Genomic DNA, 25,941 nt, shown 5'->3' with positions numbered 1-25,941 from the left:
AATCCATATTCAAGTCAACGACAACGAATTTTTTTATGTAGGATTCGAATCTGCAATATTCAAGAAACGTTTTGATATACCGTAAAATGGGGAAACATTGATCACCGGGGTTACTTTGAACAACATGAAATTTTTCCACATAATCATCAATAACTAAGTATAAAGTTAAAACATCTCAAAGCTTTTTTGTACGTTTCAAAACCTATAAGTTGAGTTTCGAATTGGGAAAAACTTGGTTTGTTTTTTAATTTAAAAATTTGAAATGTAAGTGAAAATGAAATTTCAAAGTCATGAAAGATATATTTTTTCAAAGGCTCACAAACAAACGCCCTTCCTGATGAAATCAAAGCGATTAGAAGCAGCAGAATTATATACGTGAAGCTGCAACTTTTTTCCTTAGTAAATGTAAAGTTTTGTTGAAGTTTTTGTTCTATTTTAAGGTAAATTTTTGATATTTAATAAACAGGGACATTTTCCAAGAGAAAGCCAGTCTAGGACAATAGGCTAGAAACACTATCAAATGGTAAAGTTTGAAGGAAAAATTAAGGGGAATAGTGCGAGGTCCTAGGCTTAGGCCCTAGGGATTTGAATAAAGTCAATTTTTTTTTTGTGTTAAAATTTTATAAATAGGTAATGTTAAAAAAGCCCCTTAATTTATGCAGCATCATTGTTCATCGTTCCATTTTAATTGTTGTTCGGCCTTAACACGATATTGTTTTTTTTTTGGATCGCGAAAAAATCTAAACCAAGAAACACCGAAATTCAGCATTGTACAAAAAGTTTGAAATTTAGTATCGTTGAGCCACCGAAAGTGTTGTATTCAATTTTGTAGAATTTAATGATTAATACTATATCATTTGAGTTTGTTTCGAACTGCCTTAGCAATTGATAAACTCACATTTGTAAATAAATATTATGAAGGTGTTTTGTATCCTTTATGATCAAGAAAATTCGTTAAAACCGTCAAAATGGAGACTGGTCAATGTTACCCAAAAGCATCAAATTTTAAACAAAGACGAAATCGATTTTTAAATCAAATTTAATTTAGTCTACAAAAATTCTGCAACCATGTTTTACGTTCATAGGAGTACAGTACTGGTTTTAAAAAAAGGAAACATGCCACATTCCTTACAACGAAAAATATTGAAGAAAGTAACCAATTTTACCCCGACTTACGGTAAATTGGGGGAACTTTGATTACCGGGGTAACTTTTATCAACATGAAATTTTTGTAGATAATCATCATTAACTTAATCTGAAGTTTAAAAATCTGAAAACTGTTTTCTACGTTTGAATGAGTTATAGCCACTAATGTCGTTTGAATATTCTACTATCAGTGATCACGCTTTATACTCCTTACATCAGTACCTAAGTGTTTCAAAACTTTTTAATGTTACAAAAAAGCAACCCCTTCCCAAATTTTTGGAAATGGATCAATGTTCCCCTAGTTTTCGGTACCGTAACGTTTTCAACATTTAAACTATTTCAATAAAGGCAAATTTTTCTAAACTAATTTACCCAAAAAAAAAAATTAAACAAAATTAGACCATTAATCACCCCGAGTGTCCACTCTCTTAAAAAATACCAACTCACAGACAAGTAGTGAGCATTTGTCCCCCAGCTCACGACTCACTAAACAATAATTGTACAATTCCGAGCAACTCGTCTCACCTCAACAGTTGATCGATCCCTCCTAGAAATATACCTACATACAATCACTCACGTGTTCGTGCTTGAGTCTTGCTTGAGTACCTGTTGGTTGTTGGTGGGTCGAAGTCACTCAGTCTCAGTCAACAGTGAGATGCCGGAGTTTTCCGGAGCAACATTGCGTACTCACGCGAAGGGAAACCGTCATCGGCATCATCATCATCATCCTCACCATCGTTTAGCCCGTTCAATTCGGCTGGCCTGGCTGTTATGCTTTTGATGTTCCAAATATGAAACAACGATGCTCGCTCGACGACTCGACTGACTGTGGCTAGCTGTGTGCTGTGTGATGGTATGAATGATAAGGGCACACTCTCGCAGAGGGTTTTTTTTTTCCTTTCCTTGTATTTTTCGTACATTTTTTAATTCTTTCTCTTTTTTATGCTCGGCTCGTTCGTGTGTTTGTACGTGAGTTTTTATGATTTATATTTTTTTTATGTTGGTGTGTAGAATTTGTATGGTTGTAGGTCGGTACCAAGTCGATTCTTTCCATTTTAGATTCTTTTTTCAAGCATACACACAAAAGTATGTATCGTTTCTTGCTGAGGCTTTGTATCGGTTTTTCGTTCATCGTTCCCAGATGGAAAGGATGAGTGTAAGAATATGAACAACTTGTTTTGGAGGCACGTTGTATGAAATTCGGTTAGGTTGGGATGCTCCGTTTGAATTGTTCAATGGTCAAATTCATACGAAAAAAAACAAACCGTTTAAAAAAAAACAAAAAATGTATTATGTTTTACAATTTTGTTTAAAAATATTTTTTTCGACACTCGAAAGTTAGTTTTGATTGAAACCAAACGAAAAAGTATATTTTTTCAATATGGGAGCCATTGGAGCCAAAGGAGTGTCAATGTTTCAAAAAAACCGAGTTATATATGCAATACTAAAATTCTTCAAATTATGATTTTAATTTCATGTAAATTTAAAATTTTTAGGATTTTATCTACAACTTTTAAATTCTTATTATTATATGAAAAATCGGTTAACAGTGTGTTTTTTTTCTCAAAAACAGCTTTTATTCATTGCTCACTGTTTAATCTTAATTTAGGTTTAAAAATTATTGTCGCCAAAAACGACCTTTCTTTAACTTGTAGTGGTTCTTTCGGCTTTCTTGAAGAGTTTAACCCAAGAAACGAAACTGGACACAACTTGCATTCCCACATTTCTAGCACAAGTAAAAAAAACTTTGTAAATAAATAGTTTTTTTCCATATAGATCTTGGGGAAAATTTCTTTTACTTGCTGTTGTATCTACCAAATTTAAAAAAAAACAGCCACAATTCTGTTGCGATTAATGATAGTATTTTATTCAAATAAAACGTAAAATTATTAAGTTGATCATAATTGACAGTTGAGGAACATTATCGAACAAGAAAAATTTAAACTGCTATTCATCGACACCCTCTCCTGACAGATGAAAAAACTCGTACGCAGGCTATCGAAACCCAAATCATCTTCTCTAATTGTATCGTAACAACGATCAAATTGTATGTCTCTATGATGAAACAACTCTGTGGCCGCCACGACTTCGACCACCGGGCTAGGTTGCCGAAATCACAGAAAAATCTGTAACATCAAGAATTTTGAGCAAATTTTCGTCACAGAATCTGTGTCAAAAAACACAGAATTTGGGAATATTCACAGTTTTTGTTTTAATTTTTTTCGTGTTTACAAAATGTTAATGTTTTATGTCAATATAAATTTCAGATTTCTAACTTAAAAAGCGCCGATGTGGTCTAGTGGATAGGCTGGCGCGAGTCTGGTATTGGTACGCCAGGCGTACTGGGTTCGATTCCCGGTATCGGCAAGAAAAACTTTTGAGTTCGAATCCCTGTAAGTAAACTAGCCCACCTGATTGATTCGTTCTTCCAAAATATACCTACATCAACACACGCAATACATTCACCGCATAACAGTTCATACGAAGCCATGGGGTACGGGTATGGTGGCGCGCTGCATTGGAGATTTGTCGAACCTAATAATCTAAGGAATGCATGTGAACCCATACTTTGGCAGAAACTGCGGTGAATCCGTGCACCCATGGTGGATTACCAACATACATATAAATTTCAGATTTCTAACTTAAGATTAGAAAAATATGATAAAATGAGTAGGGCTAATTGATTTTGCTCAAATAAAATGTACAAAAAAATCCCAATTTTTCATGAATTTTCAATGAAACATAAGGAAAGAGCGTCACAGAAAACCAAATTTTTTGGGTTAAATCACAGAATGTCAGTAAGGAGCAGTAGATTCACGGTTATTTTACAGGTCGAATAAAAATCACGTTTCGGTAATTTTTAAGCTTACAGATTATTTTACGGGCTGGTTTAAAATTACAGAACTGTAAAATTTTGGTTCATTGAATTGATTTTGCTCGATTTTTGAATTTTTTTTTTTTTCGAAACTAATATAGTTTTTTTTCGTTGAAAGTAAATTTATTTATTTCGCCAAACATAGTAGGCTACATATATATTCTTAAACCTAGTAGTTACAATTTTAATATAAGTTTGAATACTACAATATTAGGTTCTTAAATGCCTGTTGCCTTAAAAAGCACTTTTTAGCTGCTGTTTAGACATATTAAAATCTATTTTCTAGTAGTTTTTATTATAATTCTTCATTAAACAACTGATTGGACTATTTTTACCATAATCAGTTTGAGCAGAGGTTAAAATAAACAGATTTCTGGTTCTCAACTGGCGACTCGGACAATAAAAGTTTAACTGATTTAGTAGATAAGTAGACTGAACTAAGCTGTGTACAGTGTTTTTACTGTATATGGGCCTTGAAAATTATATCTAAAACGTTCAATAAAGCCAAACATACTATTTGCTTTTAGAATAACTGAGTTATAGTGATCTACAAAGGTAAGTTTTGAGTCCAATATAATACCTAGATCTCTTATCTTATTGATTCTCTCCACAGGCTCATTTCCTAATGTAACAATTTCATATGACGGATATTTTTTTCTTGTGAATACAATATGTGAACACTTTTTCACGTTTAGGTCAAGAAGACTTTTACTGCATCATTTATAAAAAGCATTTATTTCATTGTGCAACACCCTGAAATTTTCTTCGTTATTGACTATCATATAAAGCTTCATATCGTCTGCATATATAAGCACGTTTAACTGGTTCAGTAAATAAGTAATGCCATTGACGTACATGATAAATAATAAGGGACCGAGATGGGAGCCTTGAGGCACACCAGATGTAACGGAGATGCTTTTCGAAAGTGAACCATTGAATCTAACAATTTGTGTACGGTTTGTCAAATACGACTCCATCCATTTGAGCAGTTGTGCACTGAAAATGCAACGACTGTATCGTTCAATTACTTTATTTAACAAAAAAAGGGAAAACTTAACATTTTCTTACTACCTAAAATTGATCATAATTCCACAACCTCAAATCGTATTTGTTGCTGGCGCTCCTGGGGTCGGAAACTAAGAGGAGCCGTCGTTACCACCAGTAGACAGCTGGCAGTACTCGAACAAGTATCGAAAATTGAACCATCTTCCTACAAGTTGATTCGAATCAATGCATTTGATGTAGTGACAAAACAGTTGTCCCACAAATGCGTGCATTTTTCCACACGTTTAAACACCTCTCTGGCCGCCATGACGTCGATCACAAATCGAAAGACAGGACCCAAACAAAATGAAACCATTCGCATGCTTTGCTCTGACGTTTCTATTTTGATACCTAAATTAAATTCAAGTAATTTTCAGTTGACTGGTTTAAAATAAAATAGAAAATCATTTAAAATTACAGTAAATGCCCTGTAACAAAGAGGAACAAGACATTTACCGTAGTTTTACAGGTTGAATTTTTTTTCAACCGTGATTTAAATTACGTGACACGTAATTTTTTTCAACCTGTAAAACTACAGTAGATGCCAAACTCCTTTTGTTACAGGACATTCGCGGTTATATTAAATGATTTTCTAGTTAATTTTAAGTCAATCAATTGAAAATTGCTTGTTTTGCTCATTACGGGTTGAATTTTTTTTAAAGGCAATTATTTAAAGTACACGTAATAATCATTATTTTTTCTGTGTAGGCTCGATTTTTCGTTTTTTGGTTTTCAGAAATAAAACAATTTTTTGTTGAATCTCCTGTAGTGAATTTTTTTTGTCCTCTCTGGCCGTCACGACGTCGATCACCGGATATTTTAACAATCGCTAAATGAATAACAGGACCCAAACGAAATAAAACCATTCACACACTTCTTGTTGATTTTTCTTTATTGTAACTAAATCAAATGCAAGTTATTTTTAGTTCATTGGTTTAAAATTAAATGGAAAATCATCTGAAATTACAGTACGTATCCTGTAATAAAAGGAGCAGGACGTTAACCGTAGTTTAAAAGGTCAAATAATATAACGTGTCTTTAGTTTCGTGACACGTAATTTTTTTCGACCCGTAAATCTCCGGCAGATGTCAAGCTCTATTTTATGACGGAACATTTGCTGTAATATTAAATGATTTTCTATCAAATTTTAAATCAATCAATTAGGAATAGCGTATTTTGCACATTACGGCTTGAATTATTAAAGTACACGTAATAATCATTATTTTTTTCTCTGTACGCTCTCTCCGATTGAAGATGGCGCAGTAGTTGCATAGAGGGTGCTCTGCAGTTTCTTTTTCGAACCAGCAATCTATTTCGAAAATACAATCTTTGAACTGCAATAATTCTTTTGTTATAATTTCAATCGTGATAGGCCGTTAGGCGAAATGTGGTTCTGGATTTAAATTTGATTAAAATCACCATTAAAAAGCAACCAACTGGTTAGGGAAAGAAAATGATGAATAACCAGTTTTTTTTATTTTTTTTTAGAGCACGATGTCTCAGAATCCCTTTTACACTTCAGACTCAATGCAACCCCTACCCGTCGTCAGATTTAGCTCAAATTTAACATAACGTCTTCTGATAATTTTATTAAATCATCTAAGTATTTTTGCAAGTGCTTGAAATCTACGCTAGATACACTTCTGGTTAGCTGAATAAAAAATTTATGGACAAAAAAAACATTATTGTAATTTAAAGGAACATGAGATTTCGAAGAAAGAAAGAACACAAGCCGTAAATAGCATGAATTTTTTGAAAAAAATACAACGGCTCACCGGCAGGCTTTGAACCTGTAATTTCCGCCTCAGTACAACGGCGCGTTAGCCAACTAAACCACGGTGAACGTGACGAAATAGGCTCCAGTATGCGTATATGTCAAGCTCCATCAATCGATTGCTCTAGCTTCTATCGCTACAATCCATGTATATCTCGCATGCAGCGTTGCCAGATTGCAAACCGCTTAAATCCGTAAGTTTGAAAAATGTACTATTTTTTAGAAAATGGAACTTGAGGTCGTCAGGCAAAATTTTCGTTGTTCCACAGGATCCTTATAATTTTTTCGATAATCCGAGAAAATCCGTAGAAGTGCAAATCCGTAGATCTGGCAACTCTCCTCGCTTGTGTTCTTTTTCCACTATTGTTTCTCTATCACCGCCAGGGTTGCCAATGTACTTGATTTTTTAGGATTTTTGGAGGCCCAACCTTATATTAGCCTCCGTTTTCCCTGAATTTTGGGAATATGGTGGAAAATACAGGACTGCATTAGAACATTAGTGAAGGTCGATTGATGACCGAAAAAAAAGGTCCTCACTTCGGCCGAAATTTCCGTTAAATCATGTATCCTGAATTTTATTTATCATGTCCTTGAAATTTGAAACAAAATGTTGGCAACCCTGATCACCACCCATAGATTTGGGATTTTAGCCGGGCGTTGACATGGTTGTTTGCTTCGGGTTTGTCGTTACTTACGGTCAGGGTTGCCAACATTTTTTTTCTTCAAAAATCAGGGACTGGTGGAATAAAAATCAGGCAACGTCAAAGTAACGAACATTTCGCTCAAATTGATGACCTTTTTTTTGGCCATCGCTCCATCTCAGCAATGGTACCTAATCCAGTTTCTTACTACCCATTTTTCATTACATTCGCAAAAATCTAGCAAAATCAGGCAAATTTTCAATAAATCAGGGAAATTCAATGGCTTATCAGTTTGTCAGCCTGAGCCTTGAAAAATCAGGCAAATTTTGAGAAATCAAGCACATTGGCATCTCTGCGTACGGCCATATGAAAAAGCAATCAGGTCTGCTCAAGGTTCCGAGCAGACCAGTTACACAGGGAAGTGTTGCTCTGTTGAAATCAAATTTACACATGCTGGAGCCTATTTCGTAACATTCATCGTGATGTAATTGGCTAACGCACTTCTGTACTGAAGCAGAAATTGCGTCGTATATTTTCCAAAAAAAAAAACAAGATATTTACGGCTTAAGTTCTTTCTTTCTATAAAATCTCATGTTTTTTTTATACTACTTTCCATCACCAATAAATAATTTTAAGGTACGAAGATGTACAAATACGAACTCAGAACTTTATATTTGATTATTATATTAGTAATATGCTTTCCGATTTAAAACTGTAACACAAATTATTCTATCATTTGGAGGTTGAGCCCCTAAATTCCCACAACACCATACAATTTTGGAACACTTTATAATGTGTAAGTACTTGACTCGAGCTTATTTAAGTTCAACATGTTTTTGGAGAGTCAATTGGTTCAATGAATCTTAATCTTTTCGCCTGAGCTTCTCCCTCTGTTGTTCTCCAGTTGGAAACAACAGTTCTTGAGCTCCATAGTCAAGGCAGTTCTCGATACTCCACAGAAAGGTTCAGGACGAATCTACAGGCCCTGAGGTACTGTCCTAGCTAGCTGGTCTGCTTTTTTGTCCCCTAGGATACCGCAATGGCCTGGAACCCAGAATAAAATTACCCTGTTTCTTATGGCAAAGTTTTTTAGTGCAACAACACACACGCTAGGCTGGATCTGGAGTTTATCTTTCAGGATCCGACGGAGACATGGATGCGATATGTTGAGGTAGACTGAGTTGATTTCGGGTCATTTTTGATTTTATCAAACCCTGGGGTCTAGAAAGCTTCATTATAGTTCTCAATTCATCCATGATTTTCTGCGGAATTTTTAAGTAACGTTTACATGAGCAAATTTGAACTTTTAGGTTTGTATGGGTAAATTTTCTATTTTGTACTGAAAAATCAATATCATTTTTGTTTCTTCTGTGAAACCTAGACTGCTAATGGTCTTCGAGCCAATTTATAAATTCTCTTAAGGAAATTTTCCATTGAACAACTTTATCGAAGATCCTAACTTCATATCTTGTCAGGCAAAAATGTTATTAGCCATTTAACAGGGGTATGCCTTTTTGCATTTACAAACAATAAATTCAGTTGACATCACTGCTAGTGACTCTTGAAGTTTGCATGAAAAGTAAACATGCGATACCTCGGTAGGCACCCAGCAGTGATGTCAATTGATTTTTTTTTGTTTTTCAATGCCAAAAGACATATTCCTATTAAACAGCTAGTAACTTTTATGCCTAATAAAATAGGAAGTTAAGGTCTTCGATCAAGTTGCTCAGCGAAAATGTTCTTAGAGAATTTATAAATTGGCACAAAAGCCATTAGCAGGCACGGCTCCACAGAGGATACAAAAATAATGTTGATTGTTCATTACAAAATATTCAATTTTCCCATACAAAGCTAAAAGTTTAAATTTACTCATGTAAAGGTTACTTTAAAATTCTGTAAAAAATCATGGATGAATTTTGGATCAAATCGAAGCTTGTTAGATCCCAGGGTTTGAGAAATCCAAAAATGATCCCAAATTGAATCAGTCTAATGTTGAGGTTCTTTGCCAATTTAGGCACTACGAAACTTTACTATTCTACCACAATGAAAAAAAGAAACAGGAAAGAAATATAACAATATGTTAGAATTTAAGGACATTAAAGAAATAAATAACTTCTACGTAGGCACACTATAAATTCTATTATTTTATGTTGGTAAGATTCATGTGAAAACATAATTTTTGAGCATTCCTAAGGCACCACGGGGGAGCATACCAAAAGTAACAACAGCAGCAGAACCGAAACCTAACCCGCACTGAGCATAAACCATCAAAGGAACCACTCGATTATGACGACTTACTCTTGTAGGAGGTAGGAAGGTACGGAACTCGTCTCATACATCATCAACCATACGAGAGCGTAGTTTTCAAAATTCGATCATCAACGCAACACTGTTACGCACCAAGCGCACCCATCATTTCCGCCTACTGGCTGCTAGAACGTGCTCGATGCTTTATGCTCGCTCTAACTCAACCCTCACTCATCATGATGCGACATCAAATACGACAACAATCCAAGAGTACTGCTCCATCCAGCAGACTGACGACTGGGCTAGGCATAGGCGCCTTTGATGACTGCTTGCTGCCCAAAAAATTTGCCATCATCATCGTTTATGCTTTTTTACTGCTGCCACTGGCTGAGTGATGATGAGTAGGTTTTTTTCCTACTCTTTTCACGTGTTTTCCCAAAACGCTTTTTTCGTTTCGCTCTCTATCTAACCAGCAACGCGTGTAGAGTGCTGTAGAACTCACCCCTAGAGTACCCCACAACATATTTCTTTTTTATCTGCCCAAGTCACACACAAATACAGTTCAAGCTGGTGCGACAGCATAAAAAACCCTCCCAAAAACGGAAAAAATTGTAAAAATGTATGCGGCGCTGTGTATGCACACACGTAGGCACCTAAAAAAGTGTGCTGCTGCTGCTGTTTGATGCGCGCCTACAGACCATGAGTTTGAGTGGTTATTTCGGGTCTCCATATCCTATGCTAGGCATCTATGCTGCCAGCAGTTGAGTTAGCAGCAGCCTATACACAACAAAAGAGCCCACCACCATTCGTGCGGCTCACTAGAATAAATAAGTGGGAGCGAGAGACTTGACGCGTGAGGCGTACGGCCTTCCGCCTAAGCAGGCGGACAGAGTGAGACCGAGAGACCGAGTGAGTGAGTGCATAGCACACACAAATGATCGTCGTAGGCACACAGAGGCAGGGGCCCTCGCTCGCTCGCACACACCCGTCGCACCCTTACTCGCTTACTCACTCACTCACTCGGTGCTGCAGCCAGCCACACACTATGTCGATCCGTCCGTTCGTGTGTACAAGCAAGCAGTAGAGCAGCAGATTATAATGCTAAAAAGTTTGAGGACCAAAAACTTTTTCTAAAACCAGTCGAGTTTTTGCCTTGCGCTGATTAACACACGTTTTTCCCTCCGAACACATACCGGCGGTTTTTGAGCCTTTAGCGAGAAGAGAGAAGATTCCCGGTGTGCAGCTCGCTCGAGATCGTTCTTGCACCGTGTGCCAGGAAACGTGCGTGCGTGCCTCATGTTGTCAAGAGACCACCGGAGTGTTTTCGTGCGTGCACTTTGTGCCAAGTGTGATTAGCTCGATTTTTTTTGTGCCCCGATCACACCCTCGTTAATCGGAAACTAAAGATTTTTTTTTGTTACTCGGTTCGTTTCGTTTTGCTTCAGTGCGACACGACGAGCGTTTTGGGAGCCAAATAATCCGTTTGGGTTATTGTTTTTAGTGAAGAAGAGAGTCGTGCGGTCAGTTAGAGTGATCGCGCGTCAAGTGCGTAGTGAAGTGCGCGCGCGGAAGTCAAGTGACAATTCGCGCGAAACCCTGTGCCGTCATCCAAACCATCGTGTAGCTGTGCCTACTTGAATTTGGTGAATTCGCGTTAGAGAGTTGGAAAAAATTTGGATTCTACCCATATCGCCTTCGCTTGCTGCGCTCCGTTGGGTTTTTTGCAAAACCCGGAATAGAACAACCCCCCCGCTAGAGGCAGCGTTTTTTTGAATCTACCGCCCCATTGGCGATCCTGCCGCGTTTTCACCCACACCCGAGTTTAACTAACCGTCATCAAACAGCACAACCACCCGTTCAAGAGTTGGTTGGTTTTTTCGGGTCCCCGTTTTTTTTTTTTGCTTTTGAGTCATCGGTCTCTGTTGTTATGCGAAATATTTTTTCGCTATATACCCTCATGTAGCGGAGTCGAAGGAGCAGCCGAAAGTGCCATCATCGTCAAAGGCCGCTAGCTCTAGCTAGCCAGCCAGGAACAAGAAGAGATACCGAGTAGTAGTGGAGGTGGAAGGAAGTGCGGATCCTCCTCCCCCGCACAGACAATCTAACCGAACCGACGACAACAACAGCACGCTCTCTACACGCCTAGAGGACCGTTTTTTGGACGAAGACGACGACGACGTCGTAAAATTCGACGTACGTGAGAGCTTGTGGCAAGCAGGTTCTTTTTTTCACTTCGGGTTCAAATTTGAAAAGCATTCTTTTTTGGACCGAGAGACCGAGAGAATTCCCTCCGTTCCAACAAAACGAGGAAAAAAAAACTGAGAAAAATTTCGGTATCCGAAGGAAATTTTTTCCCGTTAGTGTGAGTGTATGTAAACCTCAAGCCGTCCGTCGTTTCAGGGCTCGAGAAAAAGTGAAAAACTAATTTCGGCGTCCAGCGTTTTTTTCTGGTTGTTTTGGTCCGTGTAATCCACCCCCTACGAAAGCCAAAACAAACAATACAGTTCCGCGTGAAAGTGATAAGACAGGAAGTAAACATTAAACTGTCGCGAGTCGTCGTTGCTTTTTGGCTGCGTTCTTTATTGATGTGGTGGTCCCTCTGCCCAGTAGTACCCAAACCCTCACCAAAAGTGAAGTGAGAATTTCATCTCTCACTCCCGCATAGCCTACTAGGAATTTTTTTAAAACCGCGCAGCAGCCTGTCTGCCATCACAGAATTTTGTCCCCGCACCGTTCCATAAACGGCCCCAAAATTCTCTCCCTACAACATCATCACCACCCGCACCATCCCCCCGGCAGCACCCTGGAGGGTAGAACGATCGAATACCGGCCCGGCGGCGGGTTGGACTACCACAACTCGCCGCTGATGGCCGAAATCCCGACCGGGGACTATAGTCACATCCACCGGTCCATCGACCAGCTGCGCTCCATGAACGAACGGGGCATGCTCGGTCAGCTGAATGCCCTAACGGCGGCCAACTCGACCGACCTCCGATCGGCAATCGCCGTCCACGAGTACAAACCCTACATCAACGACCTTAGGCAGCAGCACCAGCAACAACCGCCACCCCAGCAGCAGCAACAACCGCAGCAGCACGACCGGCTCGACTATGCCGCCGTGGTGCACAAACAAGCTCTGGAGGAGCAGCGAGCGGCTGCCGCCCACAACAACAACAACAACCCGGACCACCACCAGGACCAGGACCAGAAGCCGATCCACTACAGTGCCCCGAGCACCCCGCCGACGCCGCTCTCCATCGCCGAACACATGCAGCACGAAACCAAGGTAGGTCAAACTTTTCAACTTTTCTAAGAACAAGTGTCATTTCATCCATTCACCCAGTAAAGTGCAAAAAATTAAAGTCATCCCTGAAAAAGATTCAAGAAGGATCGAAACGTTGGAACCTTAAAGAAAATTTTTGGCGGTATTGCTAGTTGAAATATGCTTTTACTGGCAGAAAAAAAAACTCCCAAAAAAATGGTTTTACAGTTTGAATAATTTACAGTTCAACACAGTTTTCTAATTTAAAATTTTGGATTCTGAAATTGAAATCTGATTCGGAATTAATTTTTAGATTTCAATTTCAGACTTCTGGCTTTTAATTATAATTCGAGATTCTGGATTTTTATTTTATATTCTGATTCTTTAAGAGGGTTGATTTTCGAAGTTTTTAGTAAAATTAACTTTATATTTACATATCTAACGTTTCGATACTTTTAGGATCTTTATCAGGGACAAAAAAGTTGTCGTTTTGAGACTGAAAGCCGAAAATCAATCCTCTGAAAGTAAATTAAACAGTTGTCCCGGAAAAGAGTATTCTGATTCTGAATTCTGGTTCTGTGGCCAGGTTCTAAGCTTTCATTTCTTCGAACTTTCTATCCGTCTAGAAAATTTCATAACCTTAAGATGTTCTTACTAAAAAGGACATCACTTTTCACCGATAAGTAACAAACATAAATTACGGTGATAAATCTTTTCATCAAATTAGAGATTCTGAGCATCGAGTCTGAATACTGAATTTTTTTTTTTTTTTTTTGAATGCTCTATCGAGGGATTAACGATACGTTTTCACCCTTCATTGGAAATTCTGATTCTGAATTCTGGTGCTGATTCTGATTCCTCAATTTAGCTGACTTGGAACTTTTATTCAGATTCTGAATACTGGCTTTGACTTTTGATATTCAATTCTTGTTTTGAGTAGTAAGTTCAAGTTTTGAATCTGAGTTCTGTTGCTAAATTCTGATTCGAAATTCTGCACTTAAATTCTCAATTATGAGTTTTGGTTGTAAATTCAATATCTGTAAATTATAAATTATAAATAGCAGACTCAGAACTCGAAAATTCTTCACATTCTTGACATTCTGCATTTCGGGCAGAAATTCCTATTTTCTGATTTTTTTTATCGACATACGAACTCTTTTGAAGTTTTATTAATAAGTTTGGAATTCTGATTTTCAAAAAAATAAAAACTGAATCTTTTACTGAGCTCAAACATCTTTTTTTTTAGTTTTAGTGGGTTGATTTTCGAGTTTCAGTCTCAAATTGTTTAGTAAAAACGACTTTATTTTTACAAATCCAACGTTTCGATCTTTATAGGATCTTCATCAGGGACTAAAATTTATTACATTATTAAGTTTACGCCTACTGAATCAAAGTGATTCTTACCGAAAAAGTTGTCGTTTTTCTGTCCGGTTTGATACGGCATATCGTTCAGTGCTGTCGGTTTCTGTTCTAAACTATTGTAAAATGTGTTTAATTTTTTGTGTTAGTTCAAATTTTATGTGTGACTTACAGTTAAAAATTCTTTTTCAGGGCTATTGTTGATTGTTGTAACATGATTTGATTTTATAACTATGTACTCAGCCTAAGATTTTACATTTTTCTTCAATTTGCTTCAAGTTTTTGAACTAATTTAAATTATTTTTTAATGATATTTTTTGAGTTCACTTAATTGAAATAGAGTTTTTTAAGCTTTTGAAATTGCATACGAAAATTCTCATTCACTGAATGGTTTTTTGCATTCCAGTTTTGGTTTTCAATGTTCCATTTTTGAACATGTTTCCATATTAATGGTTTAAAATCCTACCAAAAATTCTAATCATCGACATTGAAAAACAACTGCTTTTACTGTTTTGAATACCAAATTTGAAGAAAACCGGAGATATTACAAGTTTTTTAGGATTTTTTTTCTCAAAATACGAATTTTGTTTAATTGTTGATTGTTTTGTTCTTGATTGTTCTCGGAAACTTTCCAAACTCAATTTTTTTTTAATTTAATTTATTCAATTTTTTTCCCAGAATTAAACATTATGTGTGTGATTATCTGAATCCCAACTGTGGAACGGAATCTGAAAACTCAGAACCTATTTCTTTGATATTTCATTCTTGATTCCCTTATCAAATTTCTCATTTCTTCCGGATCTTTTATTCAAATTTATCTTGAATCAACTTGAATTTTTGTATTTTACAGCCGATTTTAAAAATCCCAAATTCCCCCTTAACTCAACTTCTGAACTTTAATTCCCTCTAATGGCCTTTCTTTTCAGTTGAAATGTTTCTATTTTTCTTAACTGATTTAAGGATTTTTTCTTTTTTTTTTAAATTGTTTTTTCGACAAACAAAACTTTTGATCGTGAAAACTGCAAGCTGAAATGTTGAGCTTTTACTCCCAAATATTTTAATTTCCTCGTTTCAGATTGGCGATTGTCGAGTTCTCATTTCAAATTTTCATATTTTTTTAATAAAAAAAAAACTCTTGTGTTCTTGAGCAGGGAAAAGCCCCCGGGAGTTGATTTTCTTTCAGAACCATTCTCCCAAAGGCATAAAACCTCCTCACTTTTTATTCAAACTTATTTTTTTAACGTTTCATAGTTCGCGTTTTTCATAATTCACTCTTAGTTTAATTTTTGAATACCTGTCTCTTCGATGCATTGTTCAAATTTTTTGAGTTCCGAAGTATTGCGAAATTTCATAAACTGCTATCAACGATTTTAATTTATTGTTTCTATTAGGCGATTTAAAATAAGGTTGCCAGATTGCCCGATTTTAACCGGTTTCGCACTGATGTTTAGTACAAAACTTGGAAACAGCCATTGAAAAATGCCCGGATTTTGTCCGGATTTATTCTCTTTATTTGGCAAATTTAACGAAAAAAAAAACAAATAGTGTTGTATTTTTTTTTTTAATTTATGCCTCCAAAACGATTACCAAGAAAAGTTTTTTGTAAGCCTTAAACACGTTTAAAAATCTGTCGATGAACGCTGATCAAAAAAAGTTTTTTTCAATATTTTTTCTTGATTTTTGATGAGTTATTTCTGGGTATTGGTCCGGATATTGCCAGGATTTTCGGTCGTCAATTTTGAAACGAAATACCTTTATGAATGGAACGACTGTTTTGTTTGATTTTTTTAAAGGATTTTTAACGGTTAGCAGTCTCGGATTTTTAAGTGAAAACGACTGATTTTACTCCAACGTTTCGATCCTTGTTGGATCTTCATCAGGGGCTAAAATTTATTGCTTATTTAGTGAAAATTGACTTCGAATTTTGTTGATACTTACCGATAAAGTGTCGTTTACTTGTTAAGTTTATCTATCACTTTATCGGTAAGCATCAACAAAATTTGAAGTCGATTTTCACTAAATTAGCAACAAATTTTAGCCCCTGGTGAAGATCTGACGGATCGAAACGTTGGAGTAAAAAAACAGTCGTTTTTACTTAAAAATCCAAGACTGATAGCCGTTAAAAATCCTTAAAAAAAGAAACCAAATACCCGGATTTTGCCAGGTTTTTATATAAAATTGCCCGGATTTGCTCGGCCAGGATCCGTGCTGAAAAAATTCTGGCAACCTTCATTCAAAATAGATTGGATACATTTCTGAGTTTCACATTTCCTTAAATTAAAAAAAAAAGATCATGTTTAAAATTGAAATGGCTGTTTGACTTAAATATAGATTTCGAATTTGATATTAAACCTGGAACTCTCATCTAAATTCTGAATTATATTTATTCGTTATTTTCATTTTTTTTTTTAAACAGATTAACGTTCAGGAATGCTCAATCGTTCACGAACGAAATTTGTGATTTTATTTATTTAGTTTATTTATTTATTTTATTCCTAGTTTTTATGTAATTTCTATCTCAAAATATCATAAAACGATATTAATTTACCACATTCAACGTTTTGGCTTTTTTTTGCCTTTATCAAGGAATCTGGCGAGTTGAAAAAGGTTGATTTTTTTTAATTAAGGAGCACAAACTGAGTATTAATCTGTATTTTCTAAGAACTAAAAATTGTCCTTGCTATTGTGAATTCTGAATACCTTCAACAATCTGTGGATGGCGAAGTTCTTCATAGCGAACTTTCACAAATTCTTGTCACTCTATTTGTGATTCTGAGTATGAAAATTCTTTTTTTCGAATCGAAATAACCGCAAGTTCAGAGTCAGGTGGATGTTTTTTTAGATTGTTCCGTCTTTTATAATTATTCATTTGAAGCGTTATTTTGTTCGTTTATAAATCCAGAAGAAAATTTTGTCAATACCTTTAACAGAAAGCTCATTATCAAATATTGAGCAAGCCCTTTTCTCTCTGTCTAGTCAGTGTAATAACGACTGAGAAAACGATTGTGAACAATTCTACTGCTCACTGTTGCACAAACAGATAGATACAGGGCTTTCAACCTTGCTCAGTTTTTTTTTCAACGGTTAGAACTGCTTATTACACTAATAAAATTAAGATGCTGATTGAGCAGTCTCGAAGTAAAAGTGCAGTTTGTATTTCCGGGGTTTCAACCTTTCCCGTTGAAGTCTCCTTAACAATCGCTAACACCTGGATTGTCATTAGGAAGACAATTCCTTCAAGTTTGATTTTCTATAAAAAAAATCAAAAAAAAATCCTTTTAAAAAGTTTTGTTTTGAGATTCAAGCCAATTTATGATGCCCGGTCGATCGGTTTACTAATCGCTTACAATGTAAGCGTACAGTTTGAGTCGGTATGTGAGATCGCAGCATAAATCGCTAGCGGGCAACACTCGAATCGGAGTACGCAAGCTGAACAACAATGCTCGGCTAGCCCAGAGGTTTCGGTGTTAAGCTTCCAAAGTACATCGGAAAAATTACTCATAAAGCCGAGGGGGCCTTTGCAGTTAGTAGATGTTTCTGCACCCACCCACCCAGGGTCCCCCCTAAATCGGTAGAAGAAACATCGGAGGGTAAGCTAGCTAGCAGGTACCTATAGCGATTGTTAAAAAATGAAAAACTCGAAAGCGCGACTGCTGGCTGCCAGTGTGATTTCGCGCTTTCATGTTGCGTCTCGTTTCGCGTGGTGATGCAGCATAGAAGAAGCATGGGAGCTGCGAAGGGAGACTTTTTTCCATCACGTAGAACCGCGGCCTATCATGTATGTTGTGTTAAATGCTAGCTGGCGAGGGCTCTGGGTCCCGGTTTTTCGATTCTTGGTACCTTTACTGAGGGCCGTGGTGGTAATTTAAATTCGTAGCTCGCGTCGCTACCGGGTTTCAGAACCGATTGCGTGAAAATCAGTCATCAAATCTGGGGGGACGGACGGCTTCACCGTGTGTCATAAATCGTAGCGTTAGCTGCCGAAAGTAGAAGTTTGAAAGTTGGAAAAAATGGCTGTCGCGGATTTAGTTGAGTAACAGACACCAAAAAAAGCGTACTCCCGACATCATTCCTTGTTTCGGGTGCGGATTTCATCCAAATTAATCTGCACCTATTTAGAGATAAGGTTTTATGCGAAATTTAATTTCGCAAAAAGGATCACGGTACATACACACGAAATGGGACTGAAATTACGCAGACCAAGGCGTGGTTCTTCCATTTTTTTTTTTTTTGAAATTCTTCTTTCAAAACAAAACAGGTGATGATTCGTGAATTTCAGCTCCTATTTTATGAAGCTTTCTATGAAAGATGGCATTCTAAGTTCATATGGAACAGCATCTTCAATTGGACCTGATTTCGACCTGTAAAGGAACTTCCATAGTTCAAAAAAGGTCGGTTCAACTACATACTGCGTTGCATGTGCCTACGTCGCATTGGTCATCAAGGAGCTTTTAAAATAAATGTAAGAGAACTTTCAAGTTCCGTACGGCACCCTTGTGGAACATCTATGGAACTTAGGTAACTTTCATTCATTTTTCATTTTTACTGATTTTTTTCACAAATTTTGTGATTCTTAACTTTCTACTTCTATTTTGTGAAGCGTTTTATGAAAGATAGCATTCTAAATTTATATGGAACAGTATTTTCAATTGGACCTGATTTAGACCTCTTAAAGAACTTTAACAGTGCAAAAAAGGTCAGTCCAGCTACATACTGCGTTGCATGTGCCTAAATCACATCAGTCAGAGTTTTAAAAAAAAAGTTAAAGAACTTTCAAGTTCCATGCGGCACCCTTGTGGAACTTCTATGGAACTTAGGTAACTTTTCATTTCAACTGGCTTTTTTCTAAAATTTTGTGATTCGTGAATTTTAGCTCCTTTTTCGTGAAGCGTTCTATGAAAGATAGCATTCAAGTTCATGTGAAACAATTTCTTCAATTAGACCTGATTTTGACCTCTAAACGAACTTCAATAGTTCAAAAAAGGTCGGCTCAACTTCATAATGCGTAGCATATGCCTACGTCACATTGGTCATCAAGGAGCTTTTAAAAGAACCATAGAAGAACTTTCAAGTTCCATGCGGCACCCTTGTGGAACTTCTGTGGAACTTAGGTAACTTTTTCATATTAACTTATTTTTTCTCAAATGTTGTGATTCGTGAATTTTACCTCCTATTTTGTGAAGCGTTCTATTAAAGATGGCATTGTAAGTTTATACGGAACAATTTCTTCAATTGGACCTGATTTCGACCTCCAAACGAACTTAAACAGCTCAAAAAAGGTCGATTCAATTATGTACTGCGTTGCATATGCCTACTTCACATCAGTCATCAAAGAGTTTTTTAAAGAACCGTAAAGAAACTTTCAAGTTCCATGTGACACCCTTTTGGAACTTCTATGGAACTTAGGTAACTTTTTTTATTTGAACTGACTTTTTTCTCAAATTCTTGATTTGTGAATTTCTGCTCCTATTTTTTGAAGTATTCTATGAAAGGTAGCAATCTAAGTTCATATGAAACAATTTCTTCAATTGGACCTGATTTCGACCTCTTAACGAACTTCTATTGTTCAAAATAGGTCGGTTCAACTACATACTGCGTTGCATGTTCCTAAGCCACAAGGACCGTAAGAGAACTTTCAAGTTCCATACGGCATCCTTGTGGAACTTCTATGGAACTTAGGTAGCTTTTTAAATTTAGCTGAACTTTGATAGTTCAAAAATAGTCGGTTCAACTACATACAGCGATGCATGTTCCAACGTCACATTGGTCTTTTAAAAGAACCGTAAGAGAACTTTCAAGTTTCATGCGGCACCCTTTTGGAACTTCTATGGTACTTAGGAAACTTTCTTCATTTTAACTGACTTTTTTCTCATATTTTGGGATTCGTGAATTTCAGCTTCTATTTTGTGAAGCGTTCTATGAAAGATAGCATTCTAAGTTCACATGGAACAGTATTTTCAATTGGACCTGATTTCGACCACTTAACAAACTTCAATGGTTCAAAAAAAGTAGGTTCAACGACATACTGTCACATTGTTCATCAAGGAGCTTTTGAAAGAACCGTAAGAGAACTTTCAAGTTCCATGTGGAACTTCTATGGAACTTAGGTTTTTTTTTATTGTAACTGACTTTTTTCTGAAATTTTGTAAAATTAAAAAAAAATGGAAAGAAATTCTGATTCCTAGTTCATTTTTTTTTCATTTTCAATTAGGAATAAGCTCAAACTCTAGGACTATTGGATGGTCATCTTTTTTAAAAAAAATCTTCTTTCCTAGGGTCGTTAATTGAATCCTTCATGGATCGAAACTTTGCTGGTGTGTGCATGAGCATTGAGCAAGAAACATGTTTGCGTCCTCAAACCAAAGCAAAGAAGAGAAAAACAAGAGAAAAAAAACTGCTGTTAGCTAGTCCAAAGAAGAAAAAAGGACCTCCGAAAACTGTACCGATTGCTGTTTCTCGGGGACAACGAGAATGCGGGTCCCTTTCCGATGGCCATCTTCCAAGGTTCCCTCGCATCGTCTTAGTCTTAGCCTTCGTCATGTCATGTCCAGGGGTCTTGTGAAAGCCGGCAGAAAAAAAAAACGCAAATAAAGCGACAGCTAGAAACGAAGAAAGGCGAAAACCGGGGTCCGATGTGAGGGTCCAGGCTGTATATGCAAATCTGTCACCGGATTTCGAGTTTTGAATGAATTGAAACGACGAAAAGGAAGGACAACACGATATCACACACATGGCGATCATGCCGGTGGCAAGCGGACTGTGACGAAATCTGGATCGGGACTGGACTGGACGAGGAATATCGAAAGACTCGAAAGGAAAGATGCCGACGAATTTCGGCTCTTCCTAAAAGGAATTGTCCATCCATTCCACACTCGAGGGGGGAAAGTTTCCAAAGATTTATCATTTCTTTTTCTATTTGGGTAAGGCGATTTGCTACGAGTTTTAGGTTGTTTTGGTGTGGCAATTTTTTTTTTGAGTATTGGTGATTTTTTCTACTTTTTTCTGTTAGGGGGAACAGAAAGAATTGCTGGATTTGTTGAACTCGTGGATCATGATTTTTTTTAAAACCATCTTCTTTTCCTAAGTTATAGGAGTAACAATTCACCAAATTTTTATGATCGTTCTTTGATACAAGAAGTAAATTTTTCAAAAGTTCAACGTTCAAATAAATCACCTCGAAATTTGTTTGATTGATAACGGTCAACACTAAGTCCCCGAATCTTCCCTTCCAGAACGCTAAGCATATGTATGAATGATTAAGATTGTCAAAGTCCCATTCCTTCCATTGACAAACTGCTCGATTGATAATTCAAACGGACTGCACACTCGAACTGTATCCCGGGTTTTTTATTTAATCGCGGTTCGGAAGCTGATTTCAGAAGCAGCAGCCAGCCTCCACGAGAATGAAAGGCTACTTGTCTGAGGTTCGGCCGTTAAAAATTAGACGAAAAAAAAATTATCTCCGCTCCCAAATTGTTGATTTGTTGAAACGAAATTAAATGAAATGAGCTTGATCCGTGGCTGACCGTACGTCAAACGACGCAATTATCAAAATCTCGGTTTTGAAGGAAAAAAAGTCGAAAAAAATGCACGCTTCAAATTTCGCAATGTTGCATTTTTACTTTTTGATAAGCAAAAAAACAACGAATTGAATATGTTTAGGACTAGGATGATCTGTTGCTTAGCGCTAAAACTGGCAATAAAAAATAAATATAAAAAATCACTATCTCAGAGGATGTTGCGTTTCATTGAATTCGGGGTGTGAAATCTGAGGCGAAATGAAGCGTAAATTTTGCTAACCTTTGGCAGGTTGTAAAATAAATGTGAAAGAGAACATATGAATTTGATAATTTAAAAAAAAAATGAACACTTTATCTCTATCCTCAAAAAATTTGATAGAACTTGAGAACATCCATCCATTAGGAAAATTTCTTAGAACTTTCAATTTCATACATTAGAAAGATTTCGAAAACTTATGGAATCCAAAATGATTTCATATAATGGAAAATATTCGAATATTGGAAAAGCTTGTATAATTTTAAGTATTTTTAGATTCTTTTAAAATTAATTTTTGAATTGAAAGAACTCATAAAATTGCATAGAATTTGTAGAGGATACTTAAAGAATTCTTAGGATTTTCATAATTCATAATGCGGAAGAATTTTTTTTTAAATGAAAAGAAATCACAGCGTTGAAGAATTCCTAGTTTTCCTAGAATCTTTAGAATGCGAAGAATTTAAACAGCTTAAATGTGAAAATTTCTTCATATTTGTTTCAAAAATAATGTTTAAAACTTGAATGAAATTCAGGAATAATCTTTGAATTTAAAACAAAAATCTTATTATTTTTAAAACAACATATAATTCTTTTAAAATGGGAAAATTGGAAAAACAAACTCTGAGAATTCATATAAATTTCTAAGAATTTTAAAAAAATGATTGATTCTAATTAGGCTGGAACAAATATCAATTTTTTCTTTTGTCTCCCCCCCCCCCTTCGAAATTTCCAAAAACCCGAAGGGGGAAATAAATAAAGTTTTAAGTATTCCATGGAAATTTTGATAAAAAATTCAAGTATCCGAAAGATTTCAAGACCAAAAAAGAAATTTTGGAAGATGGAAGTAATTTTACCATGTGTCTTCTTGATTTTATTGAATTTTTCAATAAAAAATTTCATTATTTTATAAGTTTTGTGCAATGATATACCATGCAATTTTTTGCATGCAAGATTTTGTGCAATTTATTCCAATTTATTTGTTTTTTGCATTATTTTTTATTGTCCCCCCCCTCGCGATGTTCCAACTCTGAGTGACAAAAGAAGGATTTGAAATTTGTTCCGGCCTTATGATAAAAAAAATAAACATGCAACACATAAAAAAACTAAAAATTCGTGAATGATTGATTTATTTATTTAAAATCAATAAAATTCATAAAAACAATAAGAATTCGTTTAATTTGACAAATTTCTTAAAATTATTAAAAAAAACATACAATTCGAATTTAATATTCTAAATAGCGAGTTCATAGATTTCAAAAATTTCGTATAGAATCAATTTGTCAAAAAATAAACGAAAGCATAAAAAAATCAAAAATTTAGCCAAACAATTATAAAGTTGTTAAAGATTTTTTTTAAACACATCACTCATTCAACCTCAAAAAACAGAACAGAATTCGAAAAAAACAATGAAATCGAATGAATTTATTAAATTTCATCCAATTAATTAAAAAGTAAATATATTCTTGGAAAAAAAATCTAATTATGTACTTTCGTTAAAAAACAAATAGTTTGTCGAAGAAATTTTCTTCGTTTTCTTTAGGAAAAATTCCTAGATTTTGTACGAAAGTTTATAAAACTCAGGAAAAACAAGAATTAGTGACAAAAAATCTCAGAATTTGCAGCAAAAAAAAACAAGAATTCGTTTAGTATTCATGAAAATAAAAAAAAAATGGAATTTGTAAAAAAAATTCATGGAGTTCGTCAAAAAAAAACATGGAAAAGCTTTTAATTCGCAAAAAAAAAGTGTAGAACTTACACATCAAATTCTATAACACAAAGGTTTAACTAATTCGAAAAAACACATTCAAAGAATTCTATAAAAAAAACAATAATTCTTCAAAATTCTCAAAAAGAATCACTGAATTCGAAAAAAAAACACTGACATCGAAACAATTTACGAGTTTTCATCCATAAACTAACATAAATATAAATCAAATTTTCGGAAAATAAACTTATTGCCTTCGTAAAAAAAACAGATAGTTTGTCGAAAATTTTTTCTTTTTTTTTAATTGAGAAAAAATAACTGATTTTGTAGGAAAATTTAAAGAATTCAAGAGGAAAAAGAGTTTGTAAAAAAAAAACAGAATTTGCAGCAAAAAAAAACCGAGAATTCGTAAAGTATTCATTTTTTTTTAAATCCATAGAATTTGTAAACAAAATTTTCGAGTTCGTTTAAAAATAAAACAAAACGAGGAAAATCTTTTTATTCGCAAAAAAAATGTGGATTTAACCACAGGAAGTTCTATAACATCAAAGTTTATCAAATTCGAAAAATCACACCACCAATAAAACACATCCAAAGAAATCGTAACAAATCAATAAATTATAAAATTTCTCAAAAAAAGATCACAGAATTCGAAAAAAAAACACACTGACTTTGAAACAAGTTTTCATTGATAAGCTAAAATAAATAAAATATTCGAAAAAAAACTAATTATCTTCGTAAAAAACAGATTTCTCGAAGAATTTTTCTACTTTATCTTAAGTATAAGGTAGTAAAATTAAAAAAAAAAAAACAAGAATTTAAAAAAAGATCTCTTCGAATTTGCAGCAAAAAACCAAGAATTCGTAAAGTGTTCATAAAAGCTTTTTTTTTAAATCCATAGATTTAGTAAACAAAATCTAGGAGTTCGTTAAAAAAACGAGCAAAATCTTTTTATTCGCAAACAAAATTTGAAAACTAACCACAAAAAATTCTATAACATAAAAACTTATCCAATTCGAAAAATCACACCACATATGAAAGACATCCAAAGATCAATTTAAAAGTTTTCATTCAAAAAGAAAAATGTATAAAAATTTCGAAAAAAAACTTATTATTTTCGTAAAAAAAACTAACAGTTTTTCAAAGAAATTTTCATGGTTTTCTTCAATAAAAAATCATAGATTTTGTGAGAATGTTTAAAAATTCAAAAAGAACTAGAATTTGTAAAAAGATCTCAGAATTTTCAGCAAAAAAACCGAAAATTCGTTAAGTATTCTTAAGAATAAAAAATATATCCTAGATAAAAAAAATCATGGAATTCATATAAAAAACAAAACGAGGAAAATTTTTAGATTTCCAAAAAAAATTGTAGAATTAACAACAGAAAATTCTATAACACAAAAATTTTTCAAATTCGGAAAAAAAAATTAAAGTTTGGTTTGTTTATTAGTTTGTCGGCCTTTCGATAAAACTGATTCCGTTTTAAGGAAGAGCATTTTAAGGTTATGAAATGATTAGAAAGAAATGAAAGCTGGTGAAAATGAGCGAATAGAATTTCATTTAGAAGCATTTTCATCCGTCTTTAAAACGGCATATTCTTGAAATGTTCTTACTAAAATTTTATTTAGAAGCATTTTTATCCTTCTTTAAAACAGCATAATTTTGAAATGTTCTTACTTATAAGGCCGATTCTAACGATAAGGCCGACAACTTAATGGACATACTTTCATTGAATTTACTTTTTAAATCGAAAAATTCTCAAGACGAAAAATTTCTAAAAAATGTTCGTGTTCGTAAATAAAATGAAATTTTGTTACCATTCACGAGAAACGTGATTTTTTTTTGTTATCTTCTCAGAATAGGAAAAAAGTATATTGATAATCATTGAATCATCAGGAAAGAATAAAATCTATTAAAGTTCACAACCGAAGTTTGTAGCATTAGTGCAAGGTTTTATCAAAAAACTTATGAAATTTTTAAAATTATCATGGAATAAACTGAAAAAAAACTGTCTGTAGAATTGATTTAAATAAATGGAATTTTAAAATAATCAGTGGATTTAAGAAAACCCGTAAAAACCATTTCTTTCGAAAAACATTCCACAGTTCGTAA

The 25,941-nt window shown here is 34.9% G+C and overlaps 1 protein-coding gene across 1 annotated transcript in view; it reads left to right on the top strand.

The window, feature by feature from the left end:
* Window positions 1-10,860: 10,860 nt before the first annotated feature.
* Window positions 10,861-25,941, top strand: part of LOC129753492 (zinc finger protein squeeze-like) — a 40,283-nt gene continuing 25,202 nt past the window's right edge. Inside the window, exon 1 of the mRNA XM_055749309.1 lies at window positions 10,861-13,013. Within this exon, the coding sequence (XP_055605284.1) occupies window positions 12,594-13,013 (420 nt within the window). The 5' untranslated portion in view covers window positions 10,861-12,593. The remainder of the gene's footprint in view (window positions 13,014-25,941) is intronic.

This window comes from Uranotaenia lowii, chromosome 3, assembly GCF_029784155.1.
Source record: "Uranotaenia lowii strain MFRU-FL chromosome 3, ASM2978415v1, whole genome shotgun sequence".
NCBI classification, from domain to species: domain Eukaryota; kingdom Metazoa; phylum Arthropoda; class Insecta; order Diptera; family Culicidae; genus Uranotaenia; species Uranotaenia lowii.
Note: the sequence above shows the minus strand (reverse complement) of the source record. Positions and strands in the feature narration are given on the sequence as shown.